At 42.4% G+C, this 21194-nt stretch overlaps 1 protein-coding gene across 2 annotated transcripts in view; it reads right to left on the bottom strand.

Annotated features, from left to right (window-relative positions):
* Positions 1–249: 249 nt before the first annotated feature.
* U2AF2 (U2 small nuclear RNA auxiliary factor 2) overlaps positions 250–21194 on the bottom strand; it is a 180027-nt gene continuing 159082 nt past the window's right edge. For both annotated transcript variants that reach the window (XM_069743087.1, XM_069743088.1), the window contains exons 10-11: positions 18833–19081; positions 250–871 (exon numbers count right to left, since the gene is read on the bottom strand). In XM_069743087.1, coding sequence (XP_069599188.1) covers positions 737–871; positions 18833–19081 — 384 coding nt within the window. In that variant the 3' untranslated portion in view covers positions 250–736. The remainder of the gene's footprint in view (positions 872–18832; positions 19082–21194) is intronic.

The following is a 21194-nucleotide window of genomic DNA, read 5'->3' as shown; positions in this document are numbered from 1 at the left end:
GGGAGTCAGAGACAGGAGTCATGGGAATTGAGTCGTCGGAGTTGGAGGTTCGGCTTACCGACTCCACAGCCTGAAAAGAACTAAATTTGACAGTAAGAATAGTTCAGCATGTTCTGTAAAGAAATATTAAGTCGCAGGAAAATTGCATCAGACATTTAGTTACAGGTCACCAGAGAAATTAATTGTTTTCTTCTGGTCCAACGCATTGTTTTGCAACAGTGTTTTTAGATATCAAATAGTTCTAATATAGAAGGTTGAAATCACAAAGCTCTTTTAATAAGTGTATATTCAGTTATTTTCATGCATCCCATAAAAGTAGTATATAAATTTATGCAGACAATAAGGTCACACTAAAGGACACACCTTTTACGATAAAAGAATAAAAGTAAAATACAACAAAATGTTTTAATTTGTCTTTGTAAATAAGAATCTGACAACAAAAAATTAGGTTAAGACAATAGCTACAGTTTAACCACCAACATTGCTCATGGCCCAGCCGTCCAAGAAAGGCGACTTTCAGGGTTCATTTTTTGCATTTACTATGAAACTGGACAAAACACAAGTCGATATGGGCTTTAAAAGAGAAAAGGCCACAGAGGCCTTAGCAAGAAAATAAACAAAAGAGCGGGGGAAAATAATCAAAACATTCTTGGAAATGGAAATACAAAGTTGTCCTTAGTTTTCTTTGAAACCTTGAGATATAGGTTTTCTTCTTTTATCTTCTATGCCGCTACATCTACCAGAAATCACGACGATGGTAGCCATCAGGATCGCAGTACTTTGTGACAACCACCCTGTTAGCAAATTTTCGTCCAGTCAGTCCTTGCATGGCTTTCTGACAATCAAACACTGATGTGAATTCAACAAATATCTGGAAACGAAAAACAATCATAATGTAACAACTGTTTTTAATCATTTGAATATAAAATTTGGCACAGAAGTTTGGATCTAACAAAATAGGTCTCAAACACCATTATTTCTATATACAGCGCTCCATATCCCATGATTCCCTTGATGCAGCCAATAGTTTAAAGGGAGCCTGTCAGCAGCTCTTTGTTAGACCACATGAGAGCAGCATGACGTAGGGGCACATAACCCAATTTCAGTGATCACTTACTGGGATGCTTGCTGCAGTTGATAAAATCGGTTAAAATCAACTACAGATCTACCAGTTCTCTGAATGCCAAGCTCTGTATAACCCCACCCACTCCACAGATTGGCAGCTCGGTGTGTACACTGTGTATAGTCAAAAAGCTGCCAAGCCGTAGTGAGGGCGATACTATAGACAGCTCATGAATATGGAGGACTATGTGGCAGTAGGTTTACTTTTCCTCTAGGGATAAGTTCCTGCTGAAAGAACTGATATTATACATAAAAAAAGTGTTATGCAGCTCTCAAATTAGATGGCAAAAACCTGGTAAAAGTTTAAAGGGAACCCGTCACCCCCAAAATCGAAGGTGAGCTAAGCCCACCAGCATTAGGGGCTTATCTACAGCATTCTGGAATGCTGTAAATAAGCCCCCGATGTATCCTTAAAGATGAGAAAATGAGGTTAGATTATACTCGCCCAGGGGCGGTCCCGGTTCTGTTCTGGTCTGATGGGTGTTGCGGTCCGGTCCGGGGCCTCCCATCTTATGAGGACGTCCTCTTCTTGACTTCACACTGCGGCTCCGGCGCAGGCGTACTTTGTCTGCCCTGTTGAGGGCAGAGCAAAGTACTGCAGTGCGCCGGGCCTCTCTGACCTTTCCCGTCACCTGCACACTGCAGTACTTTGCTCTGCCCTCAACAGGTCAACCAAAGTATGCCTGCGCCGGAGCCACATCGTGAAGACAAGTAGACGTCATCGTGAGAAGATGGGAGGCACCGGACCGCGATGCCCATTGGACCAGAACAGAACCGGGACCGCCCCATGGCGAGTATAATCTAACCTCTTTTTCTCATCTTTCAGGATACATTGGTTGCTTATCTACAGCATTGCAGAATGCTGTAGATAAGCCCCTGATGCCGATGGGCTTAGCTCACTTTCGATTTTGGGGGTGACTGGTTCCCTTTAATGAAAGCTCAACATAAAATACTGTATTACAGCTGTCCCTGTAAGTTAAAGGGAACCAGTCAACAGGTTTTACAGATATGATATGCGACCACCACCTTTCAGGGCTGATATACAGTATCCTATAATGGTGACAGGATCACATTCAAGGGAGTCCGCAAAATCCAACTAAGCATATAGCCTTGTTGTATAGGTAAAAAAAAAAATCACCTTCAGTTTACTAATAATGGAAGCACTGTAACCAAGAGTTTAAGTGTACCATTTTGCTCACTTGTTTTGCATGTCCATGCCTTCTTTAACCAGCACTGTCAACAGTGAAGTGAGTTCCAACTAGTGGTTGGAACCGTGCATAAAGCTTCTTGGCCACACCAAGGTTCACCAAGCATCCTATACAGCATAACTGATTAAATGCCTGCCTCCTCAGTTCTGTGGAAGCTATCAGAACATTAAAGATGTGAATGTTTAGGGGCTATATTCCTTACACGGCCAAATGCTTAGCTTATATCGTCTGATATGGTAACGTGAGTGTCAGCCCAAACCAAGAGAGGCTATATGTATATCATTTTAGAAAAAAGATTTTACTTATGATAAAAATATGGATCATGTAAAGCCATGTACCACACAATGTTCTGTATTCTATAGCAATCACAAAATCACACAGATAACTAATAATTTCAGTATATGCTATGAATATAAACTTCCAAAATAGCATTAAAAAATAAGTTTCTATAGATGGGTTCAGTTTAACCCCTTAATCCCATATGACGTACCATCCCGTCGAGGTGACCTGGGACTTAATTCCCAGTGATGGGATAGTACGTCATATGCAATCTATCGCAGCTGACATCCGGCACTATGTGCCAGGAGCGGTCACGAACTGCGCCTGGCACATTAACCCCCGGAACACTGCAAACATGATCGCAGTGCTCTGGGGGCATAGGGAAGCATTGCCTTATACGAGGGTCTCGGGGAAGCCCGCAGGGAGCCCCCTCCCTGCGGGCTTCCCCGAGACCCTCGGTACAAGGCGATGTGCTCACCTTGTACCGAGCGTCTCCTCCCTGCAGGACCTGGATCCAAAATGGCCACGGGGCTACTTCCGGGTCCTGCAGGGAGGTGGCTTACAAGCGCCTGCTCAGCGCAGGCGCCTGCAAGCCTGAAGCAGTGCACGTCAGATCGCTGATCTAACAGTGCTCTGCAGAGTATCAGATCAGCGATCTGTCACTACATAGTGATGTCCCCCCTTAGGACAATGTGATAATGTAAAAAAAAAATATTTAGATGTGTAAAAAAAAAAAAAAAAAATTCCTAAATAAAGAAAAAAAACAATATTGTTCCCATAAAAACATTTCTTTATCTAAATAAAAAACAAAACAATAAAAGTACACATATTTAGTATCAACGCGTCCGTAACGACCCAACCTATAAGACAGTCCCACTAGTTAACCCCTTCAGTGAACACCGTAAAAAAATAGGCAAAAAACAACACTATCATCATACCGCCAAACAAAAAGTGAAATAACACGCGATCAACAAGACGGATATAAATAGCCATGGTACCACTGAAAACGTCATCATGTCCTGCAAAAAGAGAGCCGCCATACAGCATCATCAGCAAAAACATAAAAAAGTTATAGTCCTCGGAATAAAGCTATGCAAAAATAATTATTTTTTCAATAAAACAGTTTTTATCGTATAAAAAAAGCGCCAAACCAAAAAAATTATATAACTGAGGTATCGCTGAAATCATACTGACCCGAAGAATAAAATTGCTTTATCAATTTTACCAAACATGGAACGGTAAACGCCCCCCCACAAAAGAAATTCATGAATAGCTGGTTTTTGGTCATTCTGCCTCACAAAAATCAGAATAAAAATTGATCAAAAAATGTCACGTGCCCGAAAATGTTACCAATAAAAATGTCAACTCGTCCCGCAAAAAACAAGACCTCATGACTCTGTGGACCACAATATGGAAAAATTATAGCTCTCAAAATGTGGAGACGCAAAAACTATTTTTTTTGCAATAAAAAGCGTCTTAGTGTGACAGCTGCCAATCATAAAAATCCGCTAAAAAAACCTGCTATAAAAGTAAATCAAACCCACCTTCATGACCCCCTTAGTTAGGGAAAATAAAATAAAAAAAATGTATTTATTTCCATTTTCCCATTAGGGTTAGGGCTACAGTTAGGGTTGGGGCTAAAATTAGGGTTAGGATTACATTTACGGTTGGGATTAGGGGTGTGGTTAGGATTAGGGGTGTGTTGGAGTTAGGGTTGGGATTAGGGTTAGGGGTGTGTTGGGGTTAGGGGTGTGGTTGGGATTAGGCTTAGGGGTGTGTGTTTGGGGGGTTTCCACTGTTTAGGCACTTCAATCAGGGCTCTCAAAACGCGACATGGCGTCTGATCTCAATTCCAGCCAATTCTGCGTTGAAAAAGTAAAAGCAGTGCTCCTCCCCTTCCGAGGTCTCTCATGCGCCCAAACAGGGGTTTACCCCAACATATGGGGTATCAACATACTCAGGAAAGTGTTGTGAATTCTGTGGCTGAATTCACTCCTGTGGTCACAAGTGGTACTGCAGCTTCTGGGCTTCCTCCCTCAGGTGTTCTGGTGAGCTCGTTGGCTGCCTTGTTATTTAACTCCACCTGATTCTGTCTTCCTTGCTCCTTGTCAATGTTCCAGTGTTGGATCTGAGCTTCTGGATCTTTCCTGTTGCCTGCTGCTCTGCTTAGATAAGTGCTTCTTTGCTTTTGTTGCTGTTTTTTCTGTCCAGCTTGTCTATTAGTTTTTGCTGGAAGCTCTGAGACGCAAAGGGTGCACCGCCGTGCCGTTAGTTCGGCACGGTGGGTCTTTTTGCCCCCTTTGCGTGGTTTTTTGCTTTAGGGTTTTTTGTAGACTGCAAAGTTCTCTTTGCTATCCTCGCTCTGTCTAGAATATCGGGCCTCACTTTGCTGAATCTATTTCATTCCTACGTTTTGTCTTTTCATCTTGCTAACAGTCATTATATGTGGGGGGCTGCCTTTTCCTTTGGGGTATTTCTCTGAGGCAAGTCAGGCTTGTATTTCTATCTTCAGGCTAGTCAGTTCCTCAGGCTGTGCCGAGTTGCATAGGTAGTGTCAGGCGCAATCCACAGCTGCCTTTAGTTGTGTTTAGGATAGGTTCAGGTATTGCGGTCTACAGAGATTCCACGTCTCAGAGCTCGTTCTATTGTTTTTGGGTTGTTGTCAGATCACTGTATGTGCTCTGATTACTGGCACACCGTGTTACTGGATTGCCATCATAACAGGAAAGATTGGACAACTTTTGGGGTATAATTTCTCTTGTTACCCTTGGGAAAATAAAAATTTGGGGGGCTAAAAAAAAAAAAAAATATATGGAAAAAAAATATTTTTTATTTTCACGGTTCTTCGTTTTAAACTGTAGTGAAACACTAGGGGGTTCAAAGTTCTCACAACAAATCTAGATAAGTTCCGTGGGGGGTCTAGTTTTCACTATGGGGCCACTTGTGGGGGGTTTCTACTGTTTACATACATCAGGGGCTCCGCAAATGCAACGTGACGCCTGAAGACCAATCCATCTAAGTCTGCATTCCAAATGGCGCTCCTTCCCTTTTGAGCTCTGCCATGCGCCCAAACAGTGGTTTACCCCCACATATGGGGTATCCACGTACTCAGGACAAATTGAACAACAAGTTTTGGGGTACAATTTATTCTCTTACCCTTGCGAAAATAAAAAAATTGGGGGCGAAAAGATAATTTTTCTGAAAAAATATGATTTTTTATTTTTATGGCTCTGCATTACAAACTTCTGTGAAGCACTTGGTCGGTCAAAGTGCTCACCATACATCTAGATGAGTTCCTTAAGGGATCTACTTTCCAAAATGGTGTCACTTGTGGGGGGTTTCAATGGTTAGGCACATGGGCTCTCCAAACGCAACATGGCGTCCCATCTCAGTTCCTGTCAATTTTGCATTGAAAAGTCAAATGGCGCTCCTTCCTTCCGAGCTCTGCCATAAGCCAAAACAACGGTTTACCCCCACATATGGGGTATCGGCATACTCAGGACAAATTGTACAACTTTTGGGGTCCATTTTCTCCTGTTACGCTTGGTAAAATAAAACAAATTGGAGCTGAAGTAAGTTTTTTGTGAAAAAAAGTTAAATATTCATTTTTTTTTTTTTTTTATACATTCCAAAAATTCCTGTGAAACACCTGAAGGGTTAGTAATTTTCTTGAATGTGGTTTTGAGCACCTTGAGGGGTGCAGTTTTTAGAATGGTGTCACACTTGGCTATTTTATATCATATAGACCCCTCAAAATGACTTCAAATGTGATATGGTCCATAAAAAAAAGGTGTTGTAAAAATGAGAAATTGCTGGTAAACTTGTAACCCTTATAACTCCCTAACTAAAAAAAAATTTGGTTCCAAAATTGTGCTGATGTAAAGTAGACATGTGGGAAATGTTACTTAAGTATTTTGTGTGACATATCTCTGATCTAAGGGCATAAAAATTCAAAGTTGAAAAATTGCGAAATTTTCAAAATTTTCGCCAAATTTCTGTTTTTTTTCCCACAAATAAACGCAGGTAACATCAAAGAAATTTTACGACTAACGTGAAGTACAATATGTCACGAGAAAATGTCAGAATCACCGGGATCCGTTGAAGCGTTCCAGAGTTATAACCTCATAAATGGACAGTGGTCAGAATTGAAAAAAAATTGGCCTGGTCATTAACATGCAAACCAACCTTGGGGCTTAAATAAAAACAAATACCAATTGCTCTCACATGAACGATCATCTGATTCATACTGCTCAAAGTATGGGCAGCATGAATCTTCACCTGGATGTACAAATTTACTTTAACCCCTTCGTAACAGAGCCAATTTGGTACTTAATGACCGAGCCAATTTTTACAATTCTGACCACTGTCACTTTATGAGGTTATAAGGGTATGTTCACACGTTCCTGATTTCCATCCTTTTTTTTTCAGGACTGAAACCGCAGCTCTTTGCAGAAAACGCAGGTCCTTTTTTTGGTGCTTTTTTGGTGCGTTTTTTGAGGTGTTTTTTTGATGCGTTTTTTGATGCAGTTTTCTATGCAGAGTCTGTGTTTTCTAGGAAGTTTTTTAGGGTTAAAATGGCTGAAAATACCCTAACCCTACCCCTAACCCTATTCTAACCTTAGTGGAAAAAAAAAAAAATTCTTAATTTTTTTATTGTCCCTACCTATGGGGGTGACAAAGGGGGGGAGGAGGGGGGTGTCATTTACTATTTTTTTTATTTTGATCACTGAGATATAACCTATCTCAGTGACCAAAATGCACTTTGGAACGAATCTGCCGGCCGATTCGGCGGGCGCACTGCGCATGCGCCCGCCATTTTGCAAGATGGCGGCGCCCAGGGAGAAGACGGCCGGACGGACACCGGGAGGCCGGGTAAGTATAAGGGGGGAGATTAGGGCACGGGGGGGCATCGGAGCACGGGGGGGGGGCATCGGAGTACGGGGAGGGGGCATCGGAGCATGGGGGGGTGGGATCGGGGCAGCCACACTCCGCCCACGCACTTCCGCCCGCTTCCCCGCACTTCCTGCTGCAGCGGTTCGGCACCACAAACCGCAATAAAACCCGCAGATATATTTTTGATCTGCGGGTTTTACTGCGGGTTTGACCTCACAATGGAGGTCTATGGGTGTAGAACCGCTGCGGCTCCGAAAAAAGAAGTGACATGCTCCTTCTTTTTTACCGCGGCTATTCAGCGCGGCTTTTTTTCCCGATTCCCGCATCATGTGCACAGTGGTTCCTGTTTTCCATAGGGTACAGTGTACTGTACCCTGCATGGAAAACAGCTGCGGAACCGCAGCGGCAAAAACGCTGCGGTTCCGCAGAAAAAAAACGCACTGTGTGAACATGGCCTAACTCTGGAACGCTTTAACAGATCCTGCTGATTCAGAGACTGTTTTTTCGTGACATATTGTACTTCATGTTCGTAGTAACTAGGGCTGTGGAGTCTGAGTAAGAGTTAATTTTGGTTAGAGTCGGAGTTGGTAGAAATGTACTGACTCCAGCTTTAAAAAAAAAATGTATTAATATTTCATAATTGAACTTTCATATGATTTTTATAAATGTTACTCAAATATATGTTCTATCAAACTATGAACAACAGTGATAAGCAGATAAGAACACAGCCAGTACATTTCAGCAGAATTTCTCATGTGCACTAAAAGAAATTGAGAAATTTGACCGCTCATCAAAAATAACAGTGCAACAAGCGATTCCTCTGTATCCTGACATTGTCAGAGATGTTGCCCGAGTGGTTACTGCTTTGCCACCAACCCAAGTTAGTTTGCTGTATTCTAATTGTATTCTAATAAATATAGTTTTAGCTCTAAGTGGTCTGATTACTTATATGATGGCGAGAAACTGAATAAGCACGATGTTAATATTTGACAACAGTAAATTTATTGTTACGAATTGGCCATTTATGAAGGAGTAAAATAAAATCCAGGAGTCGGAGTCGCAACTGTGGCTTACCGACTCCACAGCCCTGGTGGTAACATTTCTTCGATATTACTTTGAGATTATTCATTAAAAAAAAAAAAAAAAAAGGAAATATGGCGAAAAATGTTAATATTTCGCAATTTTCAAACTTTGTATTTTTTTGCCCTTAATTAAGTATTTTGTGTGACATATCTCTGATTTAACATTTCCCACATGTCTACTTTACATCAGCACAATTTTGGAAACTTTTTTTTGTTAGGGAGTTATAAGGGTTAAAAGTTGACCAGCAATTTCTCATTTTTACAACACTTTTTTTTTTTTGGGACATCACATTTGAAGTCATTTTGAGGGGTCTATATGATAGAAAATAACCAAGTGGGACACCATTCTAAAAACTGCACCCCTCAAGGTGCTTAAAACCACATTCAAGAACTTTATTAACTTTTTACGTGCTTCACAGGAACTGAAACAATGTGGAAGGAAAAAAAATGACCAATTAACTTTTTTTTGCAAACATTTTACTTCAGAACCATTTTTTTTTATTTTCACAAGTGTAAAAACAGAAATTTAACCATAAGTTTAGTTTTGCAATTTCTCCTGAAAACGCCGATACCCCATATGTGGGGGTAAATCATTGTTTGGTCGCACAGCAGAGCTTGGAAGAGGAGCGCCGTTTCACTTTTTCAATGCAGAATTGGTTGGAATTGAGATCAACGCCATGTCACGTTTGGAGAGCCCCTGATGTGCCTAAACAGTGGAAACGCTCCACAAGTGACACCATTTTGGAAACTAGACCCCTTAAGGAACTTATCTAGATGTGTGGTGAGCACTTTAAACCCCAAGGTGCTTGACAGAAGTTTATAACGTAGAGCGGTGAAAATAAAATAAAAAACATTGCATTTTTTCAACAAAAATGATATTTTTGCCCCCAAATTTTTATTTTTACAAGGGTAAGAGGAGGAATGAGACCATAAAAGTTGTTGTGCAATTTGTCCCGAGTACGTCAATACCCCATATGTGGGGGTAAACCACTGTTTGGGCGCACAGCAGAGCTTGGAAGAGAAGAAGGAGTGACGTTTGACTTTCAATGCAGAATTGGCTGGAATTGAGATCGGACGCCATGTCGCGTTTGGAGAGCCCCTGATCTGCCTAAACAGTGGAAACCCCCCACAAGTGACACCATTTTGGAAACTAGACCCATTAAGGAACTTGTCTAGATGTGTGGTGAGCACTTTGAACCCCCAAGTACTTCACAGAAATATATAAAGTAGAGCCGTGAAAATAAAAAATCCTTTTTTTCCCCCCTCAAAAATGATTTTTTAGCCTGCAATTTTTTATTTTCTCAAGGGTAACAGGAGACATTGGTCCCCAAAATTTGTTGACCAGTTTCTCCTGAGTATGCAGATAGCCCATATGTGGGGGGGTGTCACTGTTTGGGCACACATCGGGGCTCGGAACGGAAGGAGCGCCGCTTGGAACGGAAGGAGCGCCGCTTGGAATGCAGACTTTGAAGGGATGGTCTGCGGGCCTCATGTTGCATTTGCAGAGCTCCTGATGTACCTAAACAGTAGAAACCCCCCACAAGTGACCCCATCTTGGAAGCCAGACCCCCAAAGAGCTTATCTAGATGTGTGGTGTGCGCTATGAACCCCCAACTGCTTCACAGAAGTTTATAATGTAGAGCCATGAAAATTTAAAAAAAAAATCATTTTTTCCACAAAAATATAGTAACATACATAGTAACATAGTTAGTAAGGCCGAAAAAAGACATTTGTCCATCCAGTTCAGCCTATATTCCATCATAATAAATACCCAGATCTACGTCCTTCTACAGAACCTAATAATTGTATGATACAATATTGTTCTGCTCCAGGAAGACATCCAGGCCTCTCTTGAACCCCTCGACTGAGTTTGCCATCACCACCTCCTCAGGCAAGCAATTCCAGATTCTCACTGCCCTAACAGTAAAGAATCCTCTTCTATGTTGGTGGAAAAACCTTCTCTCCTCCAGACGCAAAGAATGCCCCCTTGTGCCCGTCACCTTCCTTGGTATAAATAGATCCTCAGCGAGATATTTGTATTGTCCCCTTATATACTTATACATGGTTATTAGATCGCCCCTCAGTCGTCTTTTTTCTAGACTAAATAATCCTAATTTCGCTAATCTATCTGGGTATTGTAGTTCTCCCATCCCCTTTATTAATTTTGTTGCCCTCCTTTGTACTCTCTCTAGTTCCATTATATCCTTCCTGAGCACCGGTGCCCAAAACTGGACACAGTACTCCATGTGCGGTCTAACTAGGGATTTGTACAGAGGCAGTATAATGCTCTCATCATGTGTATCCAGACCTCTTTTAATGCACCCCATGATCCTGTTTGCCTTGGCAGCTGCTGCCTGGCACTGGCTGCTCCAGGTAAGTTTATCATTAACTAGGATCCCCAAGTCCTTCTCCCTGTCAGATTTACCCAGTGGTTTCCCGTTCAGTGTGTAATGGTGATATTGATTCCCTCTTCCCATGTGTATAACCTTACATTTATCATTGTTAAACCTCATCTGCCACCTTTCAGCCCAAGTTTCCAACTTATCCAGATCCATCTGTAGCAGAATACTATCTTCTCTTGTATTAACTGCTTTACATAGTTTTGTATCATCTGCAAATATCGATATTTTACTGTGTAAACCTTCTACCAGATCATTAATGAATATGTTGAAGAGAACAGGTCCCAATACTGACCCCTGCGGTACCCCACTGGTCACAGCGACCCAGTTAGAGACTATACCATTTATAACCACCCTCTGCTTTCTATCACTAAGCCAGTTACTAACCCATTTACACACATTTTCCCCCAGACCAAGCATTCTCATTTTGTGTACCAACCTCTTGTGCGGCACGGTATCAAACGCTTTGGAAAAATCGAGATATACCACGTCCAATGACTCACCGTGGTCCAGCCTATAGCTTACCTCTTCATAAAAACTGATTAGATTGGTTTGACAGGAGCGATTTCTCATAAACCCATGCTGATATGGAGTTAAACAGTTATTCTCATTGAGATAATCCAGAATAACATCCCTCAGAAACCCTTCAAATATTTTACCAACAATAGAGGTTAGACTTACTGGCCTATAATTTCCAGGTTCACTTTTAGAGCCCTTTTTGAATATTGGCACCACATTTGCTATGCGCCAGTCCTGCGGAACAGACCCTGTCGCTATAGAGTCACTAAAAATAAGAAATAATGGTTTATCTATTACATTACTTAGTTCTCTTAGTACTCGTGGGTGTATGCCATCCGGACCCGGAGATTTATCTATTTTAATCTTATTTAGCCGGTTTCGCACCTCTTCTTGGGTTAGATTGGTGACCCTTAATATAGGGTTTTCATTGTTTCTTGGGATTTCACCTAGCATTTCATTTTCCACCGTGAATACCGTGGAGAAGAAGGTGTTTAATATGTTAGCTTTTTCCTCGTCATCTACAACCATTCTTTCCTCACTATTTTTAAGGGGCCTACATTTTCAGTTTTTATTCTTTTACTATTACATAGTAACATAGTAACATAGTTAGTAAGGCCGAAAAAAGACATTTGTCCATCCAGTTCAGCCTATATTCCATCATAATAAATACCCAGATCTACGTCCTTCTACAGAACCTAATAATTGTATGATACAATATTGTTCTGCTCCAGGAAGACATCCAGGCCTCTCTTGAACCCCTCGACTGAGTTCGCCATCACCACCTCCTCAGGCAAGCAATTCCAGATTCTCACTGCCCTAACAGTAAAGAATCCTCTTCTATGTTGGTGGAAAAACCTTCTCTCCTCCAGACGCAAAGAATGCCCCCTTGTGCCCATCACCTTCCTTGGTATAAACAGATCCTCAGCGAGATATTTGTATTGTCCCCTTATATACTTATACATGGTTATTAGATCGCCCCTCAGTCGTCTTTTTTCTAGACTAAATAATCCTAATTTCGCTAATCTATCTGGGTATTGTAGTTCTCCCATCCCCTTTATTGATATAGTTGAAGAACAGTTTGGGATTAGTTTTACTCTCCTTAGCAATGTGCTTCTCTGTTTCCTTTTTGGCAGCTTTAATTAGTTTTTTAGATAAAGTATTTTTCTCCCTATAGTTTTTTAGAGCTTCAATGGTGCCATCCTGCTTTAGTAGTGCAAATGCTTTCTTTTTACTGTTAATTGCCTGTCTTACTTCTTTGTTTAGCCACATTGGGTTTTTCCTATTTCTAGTCCTTTTATTCCCACAAGGTATAAACCGCTTACACTGCCTATTTAGGATGTTCTTAAACATTTCCCATTTATTATCTGTATTCTCATTTCTGAGGATATTGTCCCAGTCTACCAGATTAAGGGCATCTCTAAGCTGTTCAAACTTTGCCTTCCTAAAGTTCAATGTTTTTGTGACTCCCTGACAAGTCCCCCTAGTGAAAGACAGGTGAAACTGCACAATATTGTGGTCGCTATTTCCTAAATGCCCAACCACCTGCAGATTTGTTATTCTGTCAGGTCTATTAGATAGTATTAGGTCTAAAAGTGCTGCTCCTCTGGTTGGATTCTGCACCAATTGTGAAAGATAATTTTTCTTGGTTATTAGCAGAAGCCTGTTGCCTTTATGGGTTTCACAGGTTTCTGTTTCCCAGTTAATATCCGGGTAGTTAAAGTCCCCCATAACCAGGACCTCATTATGGGTTGCAGCTTCATCTATCTGCTTTAGAAGTAGACTTTCCATGCTTTCTGTTATATTTGGGGGTTTGTAACAGACCCCAATGAGAATTTTGTTACCATTTTTCCCTCCATGAATTTCAACCCATATGGACTCGACATCCTCATTCCCTTCGCTAATATCCTCCCTTAAAGTGGACTTTAGACAAGACTTTACATAGAGACAAACCCCTCCTCCTCTCCGATTTTTACGATCCTTTCTAAACAGACTGTAACCCTGTAAGTTAACTGCCCAGTCATAGCTTTCATCTAACCATGTCTCGGTTATTCCCACTATGTCAAAGTTACCTGTAGATATTTCTGCTTCTAGTTCTTCCATCTTGCTTGTCAGGCTTCTGGCGTTTGCGAGCATGCAGTTTAGAGGATTTTGTTTTGTTCCAATCTCCTCACTGTGGATTGTTTTAGAAATGTTCTTACCTCCCTTCTGAGTATGTTTTCCTGGGTCGTCTTTGTTCGAGTCTAATGTTTTTCTTCCCGTCCCCTCTTCTTCTAGTTTAACGCCCTCCTGATGAGTGTAGCGAGTCTTCTGGCGAATGTGTGTTTCCCAGGTTTGTTGAGGTGTAGTCCGTCTCTGGCGAGGAGTCCATCATACCAGTAATTCACACCGTGGTCCAGGAATCCGAATCCTTGTTGTCTGCACCATCGTCTTAGCCAGTTGTTTGCATCAAGGATCCTGTTCCATCTCCTGGTGCCATGCCCGTCTACTGGAAGGATAGAAGAAAAAACTACCTGTGCATCCAGTTCCTTTACTTTCTTCCCCAACTCTTCAAAGTCCTTGCAGATTGTCGGTAGGTCCTTCCTTGCCGTGTCATTGGTGCCAACATGTATCAGAAGAAATGGGTGGACGTCCTTGGAGCTGAAGAGCTTTGGTATCCTATCGGTCACATCCTTGATCATCGCACCTGGAAGGCAGCATACTTCTCTTGCAGTTATGTCCGGTCTGCAGATGGCTGCTTCTGTGCCTCTCAGTAGTGAGTCTCCCACCACCACCACTCTTCGTTGCTTCTTGGCTGTACTTTTTGCTGTCACTTGTTGCTGTGTGCCCTTTTCTTTTTTGCTTGCTGGTATTGCTTCATTCTTAGGTGTGCCATCTTCATCCTCTACAAAGATTTGATATCTGTTCTTCAGTTGTGTGGTTGGTGATTTCTCCATGGTCTTCTTGCTTCTTTTGGTCACATGCTTCCACTCATCTGCTTTTGGAGGTTCTCTGACACTTTTTTCACCTTCTGTGACCAGTAGAGATGCTTCTGTTCTGTCTAGAAAGTCTTCATTCTCTTTGATGAGTTTCAAAGTTGCTATTCTTTCTTCCAGACCCCGCACCTTTTCTTCTAAAAGGGCCACTAGTCTACACTTCTGACAGGTGAAATTGGATTCTTCTTCTGGTCGATCTGTGAACATGTAGCACATGCTGCAGCTCACCATGTAGGTTGTCACATCTGCCATGTTGCTCCTAGATCCTGCTGACTTGCTGTGTGTTTTCCTTCTTGTGTAATCTACTCAGCCAAGCTCTCTTGCAATAATGTCCTACAGGCAAAAATACCCAACGATCTTCTAGCTTAAGGAGACTTCGCTTCTCCCAGAAGGCACCTGGAATATGCAAATTAGCCTCCTGAAGCTTGAATCCCTGGTTTGGTGATGCTTTCGAAGCAGCTGGTCCCGGCTGTACCCAACGATCTTCTAGCTTAAGGAGACTTCGCTTCTCCCAGAAGGCACCTGGAATATGCAAATTAGCCTCCTGAAGCTTGAATCCCTGGTTTGGTGATGCTTTCGAAGCAGCTGGTCCCGGCTGTACCCAACGATCTTCTAGCTTAGGGAGACTTCGCTTCTCCCAGAAGGCACCTGGAATATGCAAATTAGCCTCCTGAAGCTTGAATCCCTGGTTTGGTGATGCTTTCGAAGCAGCTGGTCCCGGCTGTACCCAACGATCTTCTAGCTTAGGGAGACTTCGCTTCTCCCAGAAGGCACCTGGAATATGCAAATTAGCCTCCTGAAGCTTGAATCCCTGGTTTGGTGATGCTTTCGAAGCAGCTGGTCCCGGCTGTACCCAACGATCTTCTAGCTTAGGGAGACTTCGCTTCTCCCAGAAGGCACCTGGAATATGCAAATTAGCCTCCTGAAGCTTGAATCCCTGGTTTGGTGATGCTTTCGAAGCAGCTGGTCCCGGCTGTACCCAACGATCTTCTAGCTTAGGGAGACTTCGCTTCTCCCAGAAGGCACCTGGAATATGCAAATTAGCCTCCTGAAGCTTGAATCCCTGGTTTAGGTGATCTTTTCACCCCCAAATTTTTACTTTCTCAAGGGTAACAGGAGAAATTGGACCCCGAAATTTATTGTGCAATTTATGCGGAGTAGGCCGATACCCCATATGTGGGGGGGGGGGGGAGGGGGAGAGAACCACTGTTTGGGCGCATGGCAGAGCTCGGAAGGGAAGGAGTGCCGTTTTGGAATGCAGACTTTGATAAGAATGGTCTGCAGGCGATATGTTACGTTTGCAGAGCCCCTGATGTACCTAAACAGTAGAAACCCCCACAAGTGTCGCCATTTTGGAAACTAGACCCCCCAAGGAACTTATCTAGATGTGTGGTGAGAACTTTGAATGCCCAAGTGCTAAACAGATGTTTTATACTATAGGAAGTGTGGATTAAATCCGCGCTGCCGTAATAATGATCATTATTATGGCAGCGCGGATTTAATCCACACTTCCTATAGTATACTGCTTCATATGGTCAGTGACCGGCTTGTGGATCTGCGGCAGCCGAAATCATTACATGCCTGCTTTCAGCTTCACCAGGTGAGTGATTTTCTTGGTGATTCCTCCATTCTTTTGTGAGATAAGACCCTATTTGCGCTTTGTGTCTCCCTTTTTCTCTTCAAATATTACTAAACAGAAGTTTATAATATTGAGTCGTGAAAATAAAAAAATTCCACACAAGATTTTTTAGCCCCGAAGTTTTTATTTTCTCAAGGGTAACAGGAGAAATTGGACCCCAAAAGTTGTTGTCCAATTTATCCAGAGTACGCTGATGCCCCATATGTGGGGGTAAACCACTATCTGGGCGCTAGGCAGAGCTCAGAAGGCAGGGAGCACCATTTGACTTTTTGAGCGCAAAATTGGCTGTGGCGTTTGGAGACCCCTGAAGTACCTAAACAGTGGAAACCCCCCAATTCTAACTCCAACCCTAACTAACCCCAACACACCCCTAACCCTAATCCCAACCCGATCCATAATCCTAATCACAACCCTAACGATAATCACAACCCTAACCCCAACACAAGCCTAATCAAAACCCTAAATCCAACACACCCCTAATCCTAATCTCAACCCTAACCTCAAACCTAACCCTAACCCCAATATACCCCTAACCCTAATCTCAACCCTAACCTTAACCCTAATCCCAAACCTAACTCTAATCCCAAATGTAACCCTAATGCTAACCCTAACACCAACCCTAATCCAAACCCTAACCCCAACTATAACCCTAACTTTAGCCACAACACTAGCCCTAACTTTAGCCCTAACCCTAACTTTAGCCCCAACCCTCACCTTAGCCCCAACCCTAGCCATAGCCCTAACCCTAGCCATAGCCCTAACCCTAGCTTTAGCCCAACTCCTCTAGCTGCCGGCCGATCATTCTCTATAGAATTCTGTGGGAAGCTTGAGAAAATGCAGGTAAAAAATGCAGCTGAGTTTTAACCCCTTCACGACATGTATGGAAACATGTTCAGTCTCCCTTCGATGTGGGCTGCGGCACGGAGCACACATTTTTCCTGTAACGTCAACGGTTTTGAACAGCTGACATGTGCCCCTGATAGCCACAGGTGGAATCGTGATTCACCCATAGCTGTTAACCTGAGAAATGCAGCTGTCAATCTCTGACACACGCGTCACTACTCCCGCCCATGTCATTGCATGTTTCCTATCGGTCGGTGCTCACAGCAAGAGTGCGTTTCTGCTAGAACAGGCGATCTGATCATCGCCTGTGTGTAGCCGAGGTGATCAGAAGTTCGCATCTTCCAGTCTCATGGAGACTATTGAAGCAAGTGAAAAAATATCTAAAAAAGTTTTAAAAAATATTAGAAAAATACAAAATAAATCTAAAAGTTCAAACCACCCCATTTTGCCCCAAAGTATCTAAAAAAAAACAAACAAAAAAAATGTTGGTATCACCTTATTCAGAATCGCCCGATCTATCAAGATAAAAAAATTAATCTGATCGGTAAAAAAAAAAAAAAAAGTCAAAACGCCAAAATTACTTTTTTTTGTTGGTTGCCGTATCATTGCATTAAAACGCAATAACGTGCGATCAAAATATTGTGTCTACACCAAAATGGTATTAAAAATGCAGCACTTGCAAATGAGTGGGAAGACAAAAAAAAACACAATTATCCAAAGGAGAGAATATACGATGAAATTTGCTCACCTGGTTAGGATGAGATAAGAGCATATGGGCTGACGGCTGCTGCAGATTCACAGGTCCTCAATGACCAGTATATTCAATGGGAATTCGTAGTTAAAACTCTGCACTGCCGCAGCTATAAAGTCCAGGAGAATGTCAGGAATTCACAGTGGTTTTATTCAACGCGTTTCAGGGCTCTCATGCCCCCTTCATCAGGAAATACCACCTGGTATTTCCTGATGAAGGGGGCATGAGAACCCTGAAATGCGTTGAATAAAACCACTGTGATCCTGATATTCTCCTGGAATTTATACCTGCAGCAGCGCGGAGTTTTAACTACGAATTCCCTTTGAATATAGTAAAAATGCAGCTCAGCACAGAAAAAATAAGCCCTCACCCAGCTCCAGATCAAGAAAAACGCTGTGGGCCTCGGAAAATGACGCATTTTTTTTTTTAAACAAACGTTGGATTTTTTCTTTCACCACATAAAGAACCTATACACGTTTGGTATCTACGAACTCGTAATGACCTGGAGAACCATAATGGCACGTCCGTTTTAGCATTTGGTGAACATAGTAAAAAAAAAAAAGTTGTGGAATTGTACTTTTTTTTCCCAATTTCACCACACTTGGAAATTGTTCCCCCATTTTCCAGCACACGATATGGTAAAAACAATGGTGTGTTCAAAAGAACAACTCGTCCGGCAAAAAAAAAAAAAAAAAAAAAGCTCACATGGCCATAAAGACCGAAAAATAAAAAAAAATTATGGCTCTGGGAAGCAGGGGAGAAAAAACAAAAACAAAGGAAAATCAGCTGTGGCGTGAAGGGCAAAACATAGAAGACCATGCAATAAAAAACACCGCTTCAAATCTTAACCAAGAACTGAACAAAAAAGAAAAACGCAGGGGATAAAACACAAAGAATGCAGTGATCAGAAGATTGTTATTGAACATTTTGAAAATGACTGATCAGTCCAGGAGGAGAAACACAGATTTCTCTGATAAGATTTAATTATTTTCATGTGTACTATTGGTTTAAGAAAAGAAAGTTAAAAAACATCTGCTCCTCTTTAACCCCTTATTCACAATCCTTGGCAATATCTTCGTTTTTGTGGGCAACACAAAAATAAAATGAAAAAATGTAAACACGTACCTTCCCACATCCTGGTACCTCAACACCATCCACTGGCCGTGGTATTTCAATCGATTTAACAATGCCATACTTGCTGCATTCATCTCGGACGTCTTCCACAATCTCCTCATATTCATCGTCATCCAGGAGTTCTTCTGGCAAAACCATGTTCATCAAACAAAGTACTTCTGTTGGATGACCACCCATCTGCACCTGTGAACTCATGAGTCCAGGAACTTGCAGTGTTACTGGAGTCTGATTTATTGTGCTCTATAATAATTATAAAAAAGAAAAAAAAAAGTGTCAGATAATCTCTTTAATGTTAAAATGGAACTGTGCTTTCAAACTTTACATAAATCAATAGCACAGGTTATAAGAAACTTTGTGATGCATCTCATCTGAGGAAATCAACATCCTTCACTACTTAGGGTATTTTCCCATGGTCAGAAACCAGCAGCGCTTTGGATGCAGCACATATCCGCTCTATCTAAAGCGCTGCCGGCTTTTGAACGCAGGTGATTCCGCATGTGTTTATTGAACCGTGCGGAATCACCGCGCCCAATACATTGTGCTGGGACATTTATCTTGCAGAAACTGAGAGTCTCCACAAGATAAATTGACATGCTGCGGTCTGGAAAGACGTGCCGCTTGTACGTCTCTGCAGAGAAGCCGCGGGTGCCAGTGCACATATAGAGGAGATGAGATTTCTTCAAATCCCACCCACTATGCTGTAACATCTGGCCGCTGCGGGTTGGACGCTGAGGATGTACGCAGCGCCCAACCCGCAGCATTTACTGAGCGTGGGAACATACCCTTTGACATTTCTTCCCCTCAGGCTATATTCACACTTTGCGGTTTTTACCGCGGAACCGCCGCGATTTTGATGCTGCGGGTCCGCAGCAGTTTCCATAGCGTTTACAGTAACATGTAAACCCTATGGAAACCGCAAACCGCTGTGCACATGCTGCGGGAAAAACCGCGCGGGAACGCAGCGGTTTAAAACCCGCAGCATGTCACTTCTTTGTGCAGAATCGCTGCGATTCTGCACCCATAGGAATACATTGAACCGCTTACTTCCCGCATGGGGCTGGGAACCATATTTGGGGTTAAAAAATAAAAAATCATGTTATACTCACCCTCTGAAGTCTCAGCGCTGCACGCGGCCGTCCGGTCAGAGTTGCTGTGCGACCAGGACCTGCGGTGACGTCGCGGTCACATGACCGTGACGTCACGAAGGGTCCTTCTCGCACAGCATCTTTGGAACCGGACCGCCGGGTGCAGCGTCCAGGAGATCCGGACATCAGAGGGTGAGTATAACCAATTTTTATTATTTTTAACATTACTATTGATGCTGCATATTGCTGCATATGCAGCATCAATAGTATAGGCGGAAACCCGCAGCAGAAACCGCGGAACAAACCGCGATAAATCTGCAGGGAGAACCGCAGTTGTTTTGCCCTGCAGATTTATCAAATCCGCTGCGGGAGAACCCGCAGAAGGACAACGCAAAGTGTGAACATGGCCTCACACGTCAACTCATCCACTGTGAAAGAGCAGTTGAAGTCAGTCATGCTCAGAGGTGAAAGACTGCACATGTTGTGTCCTCTCACCTCTATAGATAATAGCCCATTATACTATATGGAGAGGAGAAAGCACTGGGCAGCAGGGAAGGGAATAGTGGCAGAAAAACATTTTTTAGGGTATGTGCACACGATGCAGATTTAGTGCAGAACTGCAGCAGATTTTTCTGCAGCAGAAACGCTGCAGAACTGCACTGTGATCACAGTACAATGTAAATCAATGTGAAAAAAAAAAAAGCTGTGCACATGGTGCAGAAAAATCTGCGCAGAAACGCTGCAGATTTCAAAGAAGTGCATGTCACTTCTTTTGTGCAGTTCTGCAGCGTTTCTGCACCCCTCCATAATAGAAATCCGCAGGTGCGTTTTTGATGCGTTTTTTGTGCAGATTTGTGCACAAACAACGCATAAAAAACGCACCTGTGGATTCTGCCAGGAGATGCAGATTTAGTGCAGATTTTATGCAGAAAATTCTGCACCAAATCTGCATCATGTGCACACAGCCTAACAGTTGTTATACCTCACATCAGTGTTATTCAGATCAAGAAGGCTACTCTCGTGAAGAATGTCCTTCATGTTGCTGCAGCTTATCTCTGAGCTAAAAATTAAATGAAGAGCTGGTGTGAAGGGTTAAACTAAGATCAAAACTAAAGGGCTTCATTTGGTGCGTGTGACTCCATCTTGTTTTTTACAAGATAAATTCTGTTATTTAACTAGGTAAAAGTTCATAGTGGTTATGTTGTGGGGACAGACTGTTCCAGCCTGGACAAGATATAAGCCGTTATGTTTTTTTTCTATGCCACAGA

The sequence above is a fragment of the Ranitomeya imitator genome, chromosome 10, assembly GCF_032444005.1.
Source record: "Ranitomeya imitator isolate aRanImi1 chromosome 10, aRanImi1.pri, whole genome shotgun sequence".
NCBI lineage: Eukaryota > Metazoa > Chordata > Amphibia > Anura > Dendrobatidae > Ranitomeya > Ranitomeya imitator.
Note: the sequence above shows the minus strand (reverse complement) of the source record. Positions and strands in the feature narration are given on the sequence as shown.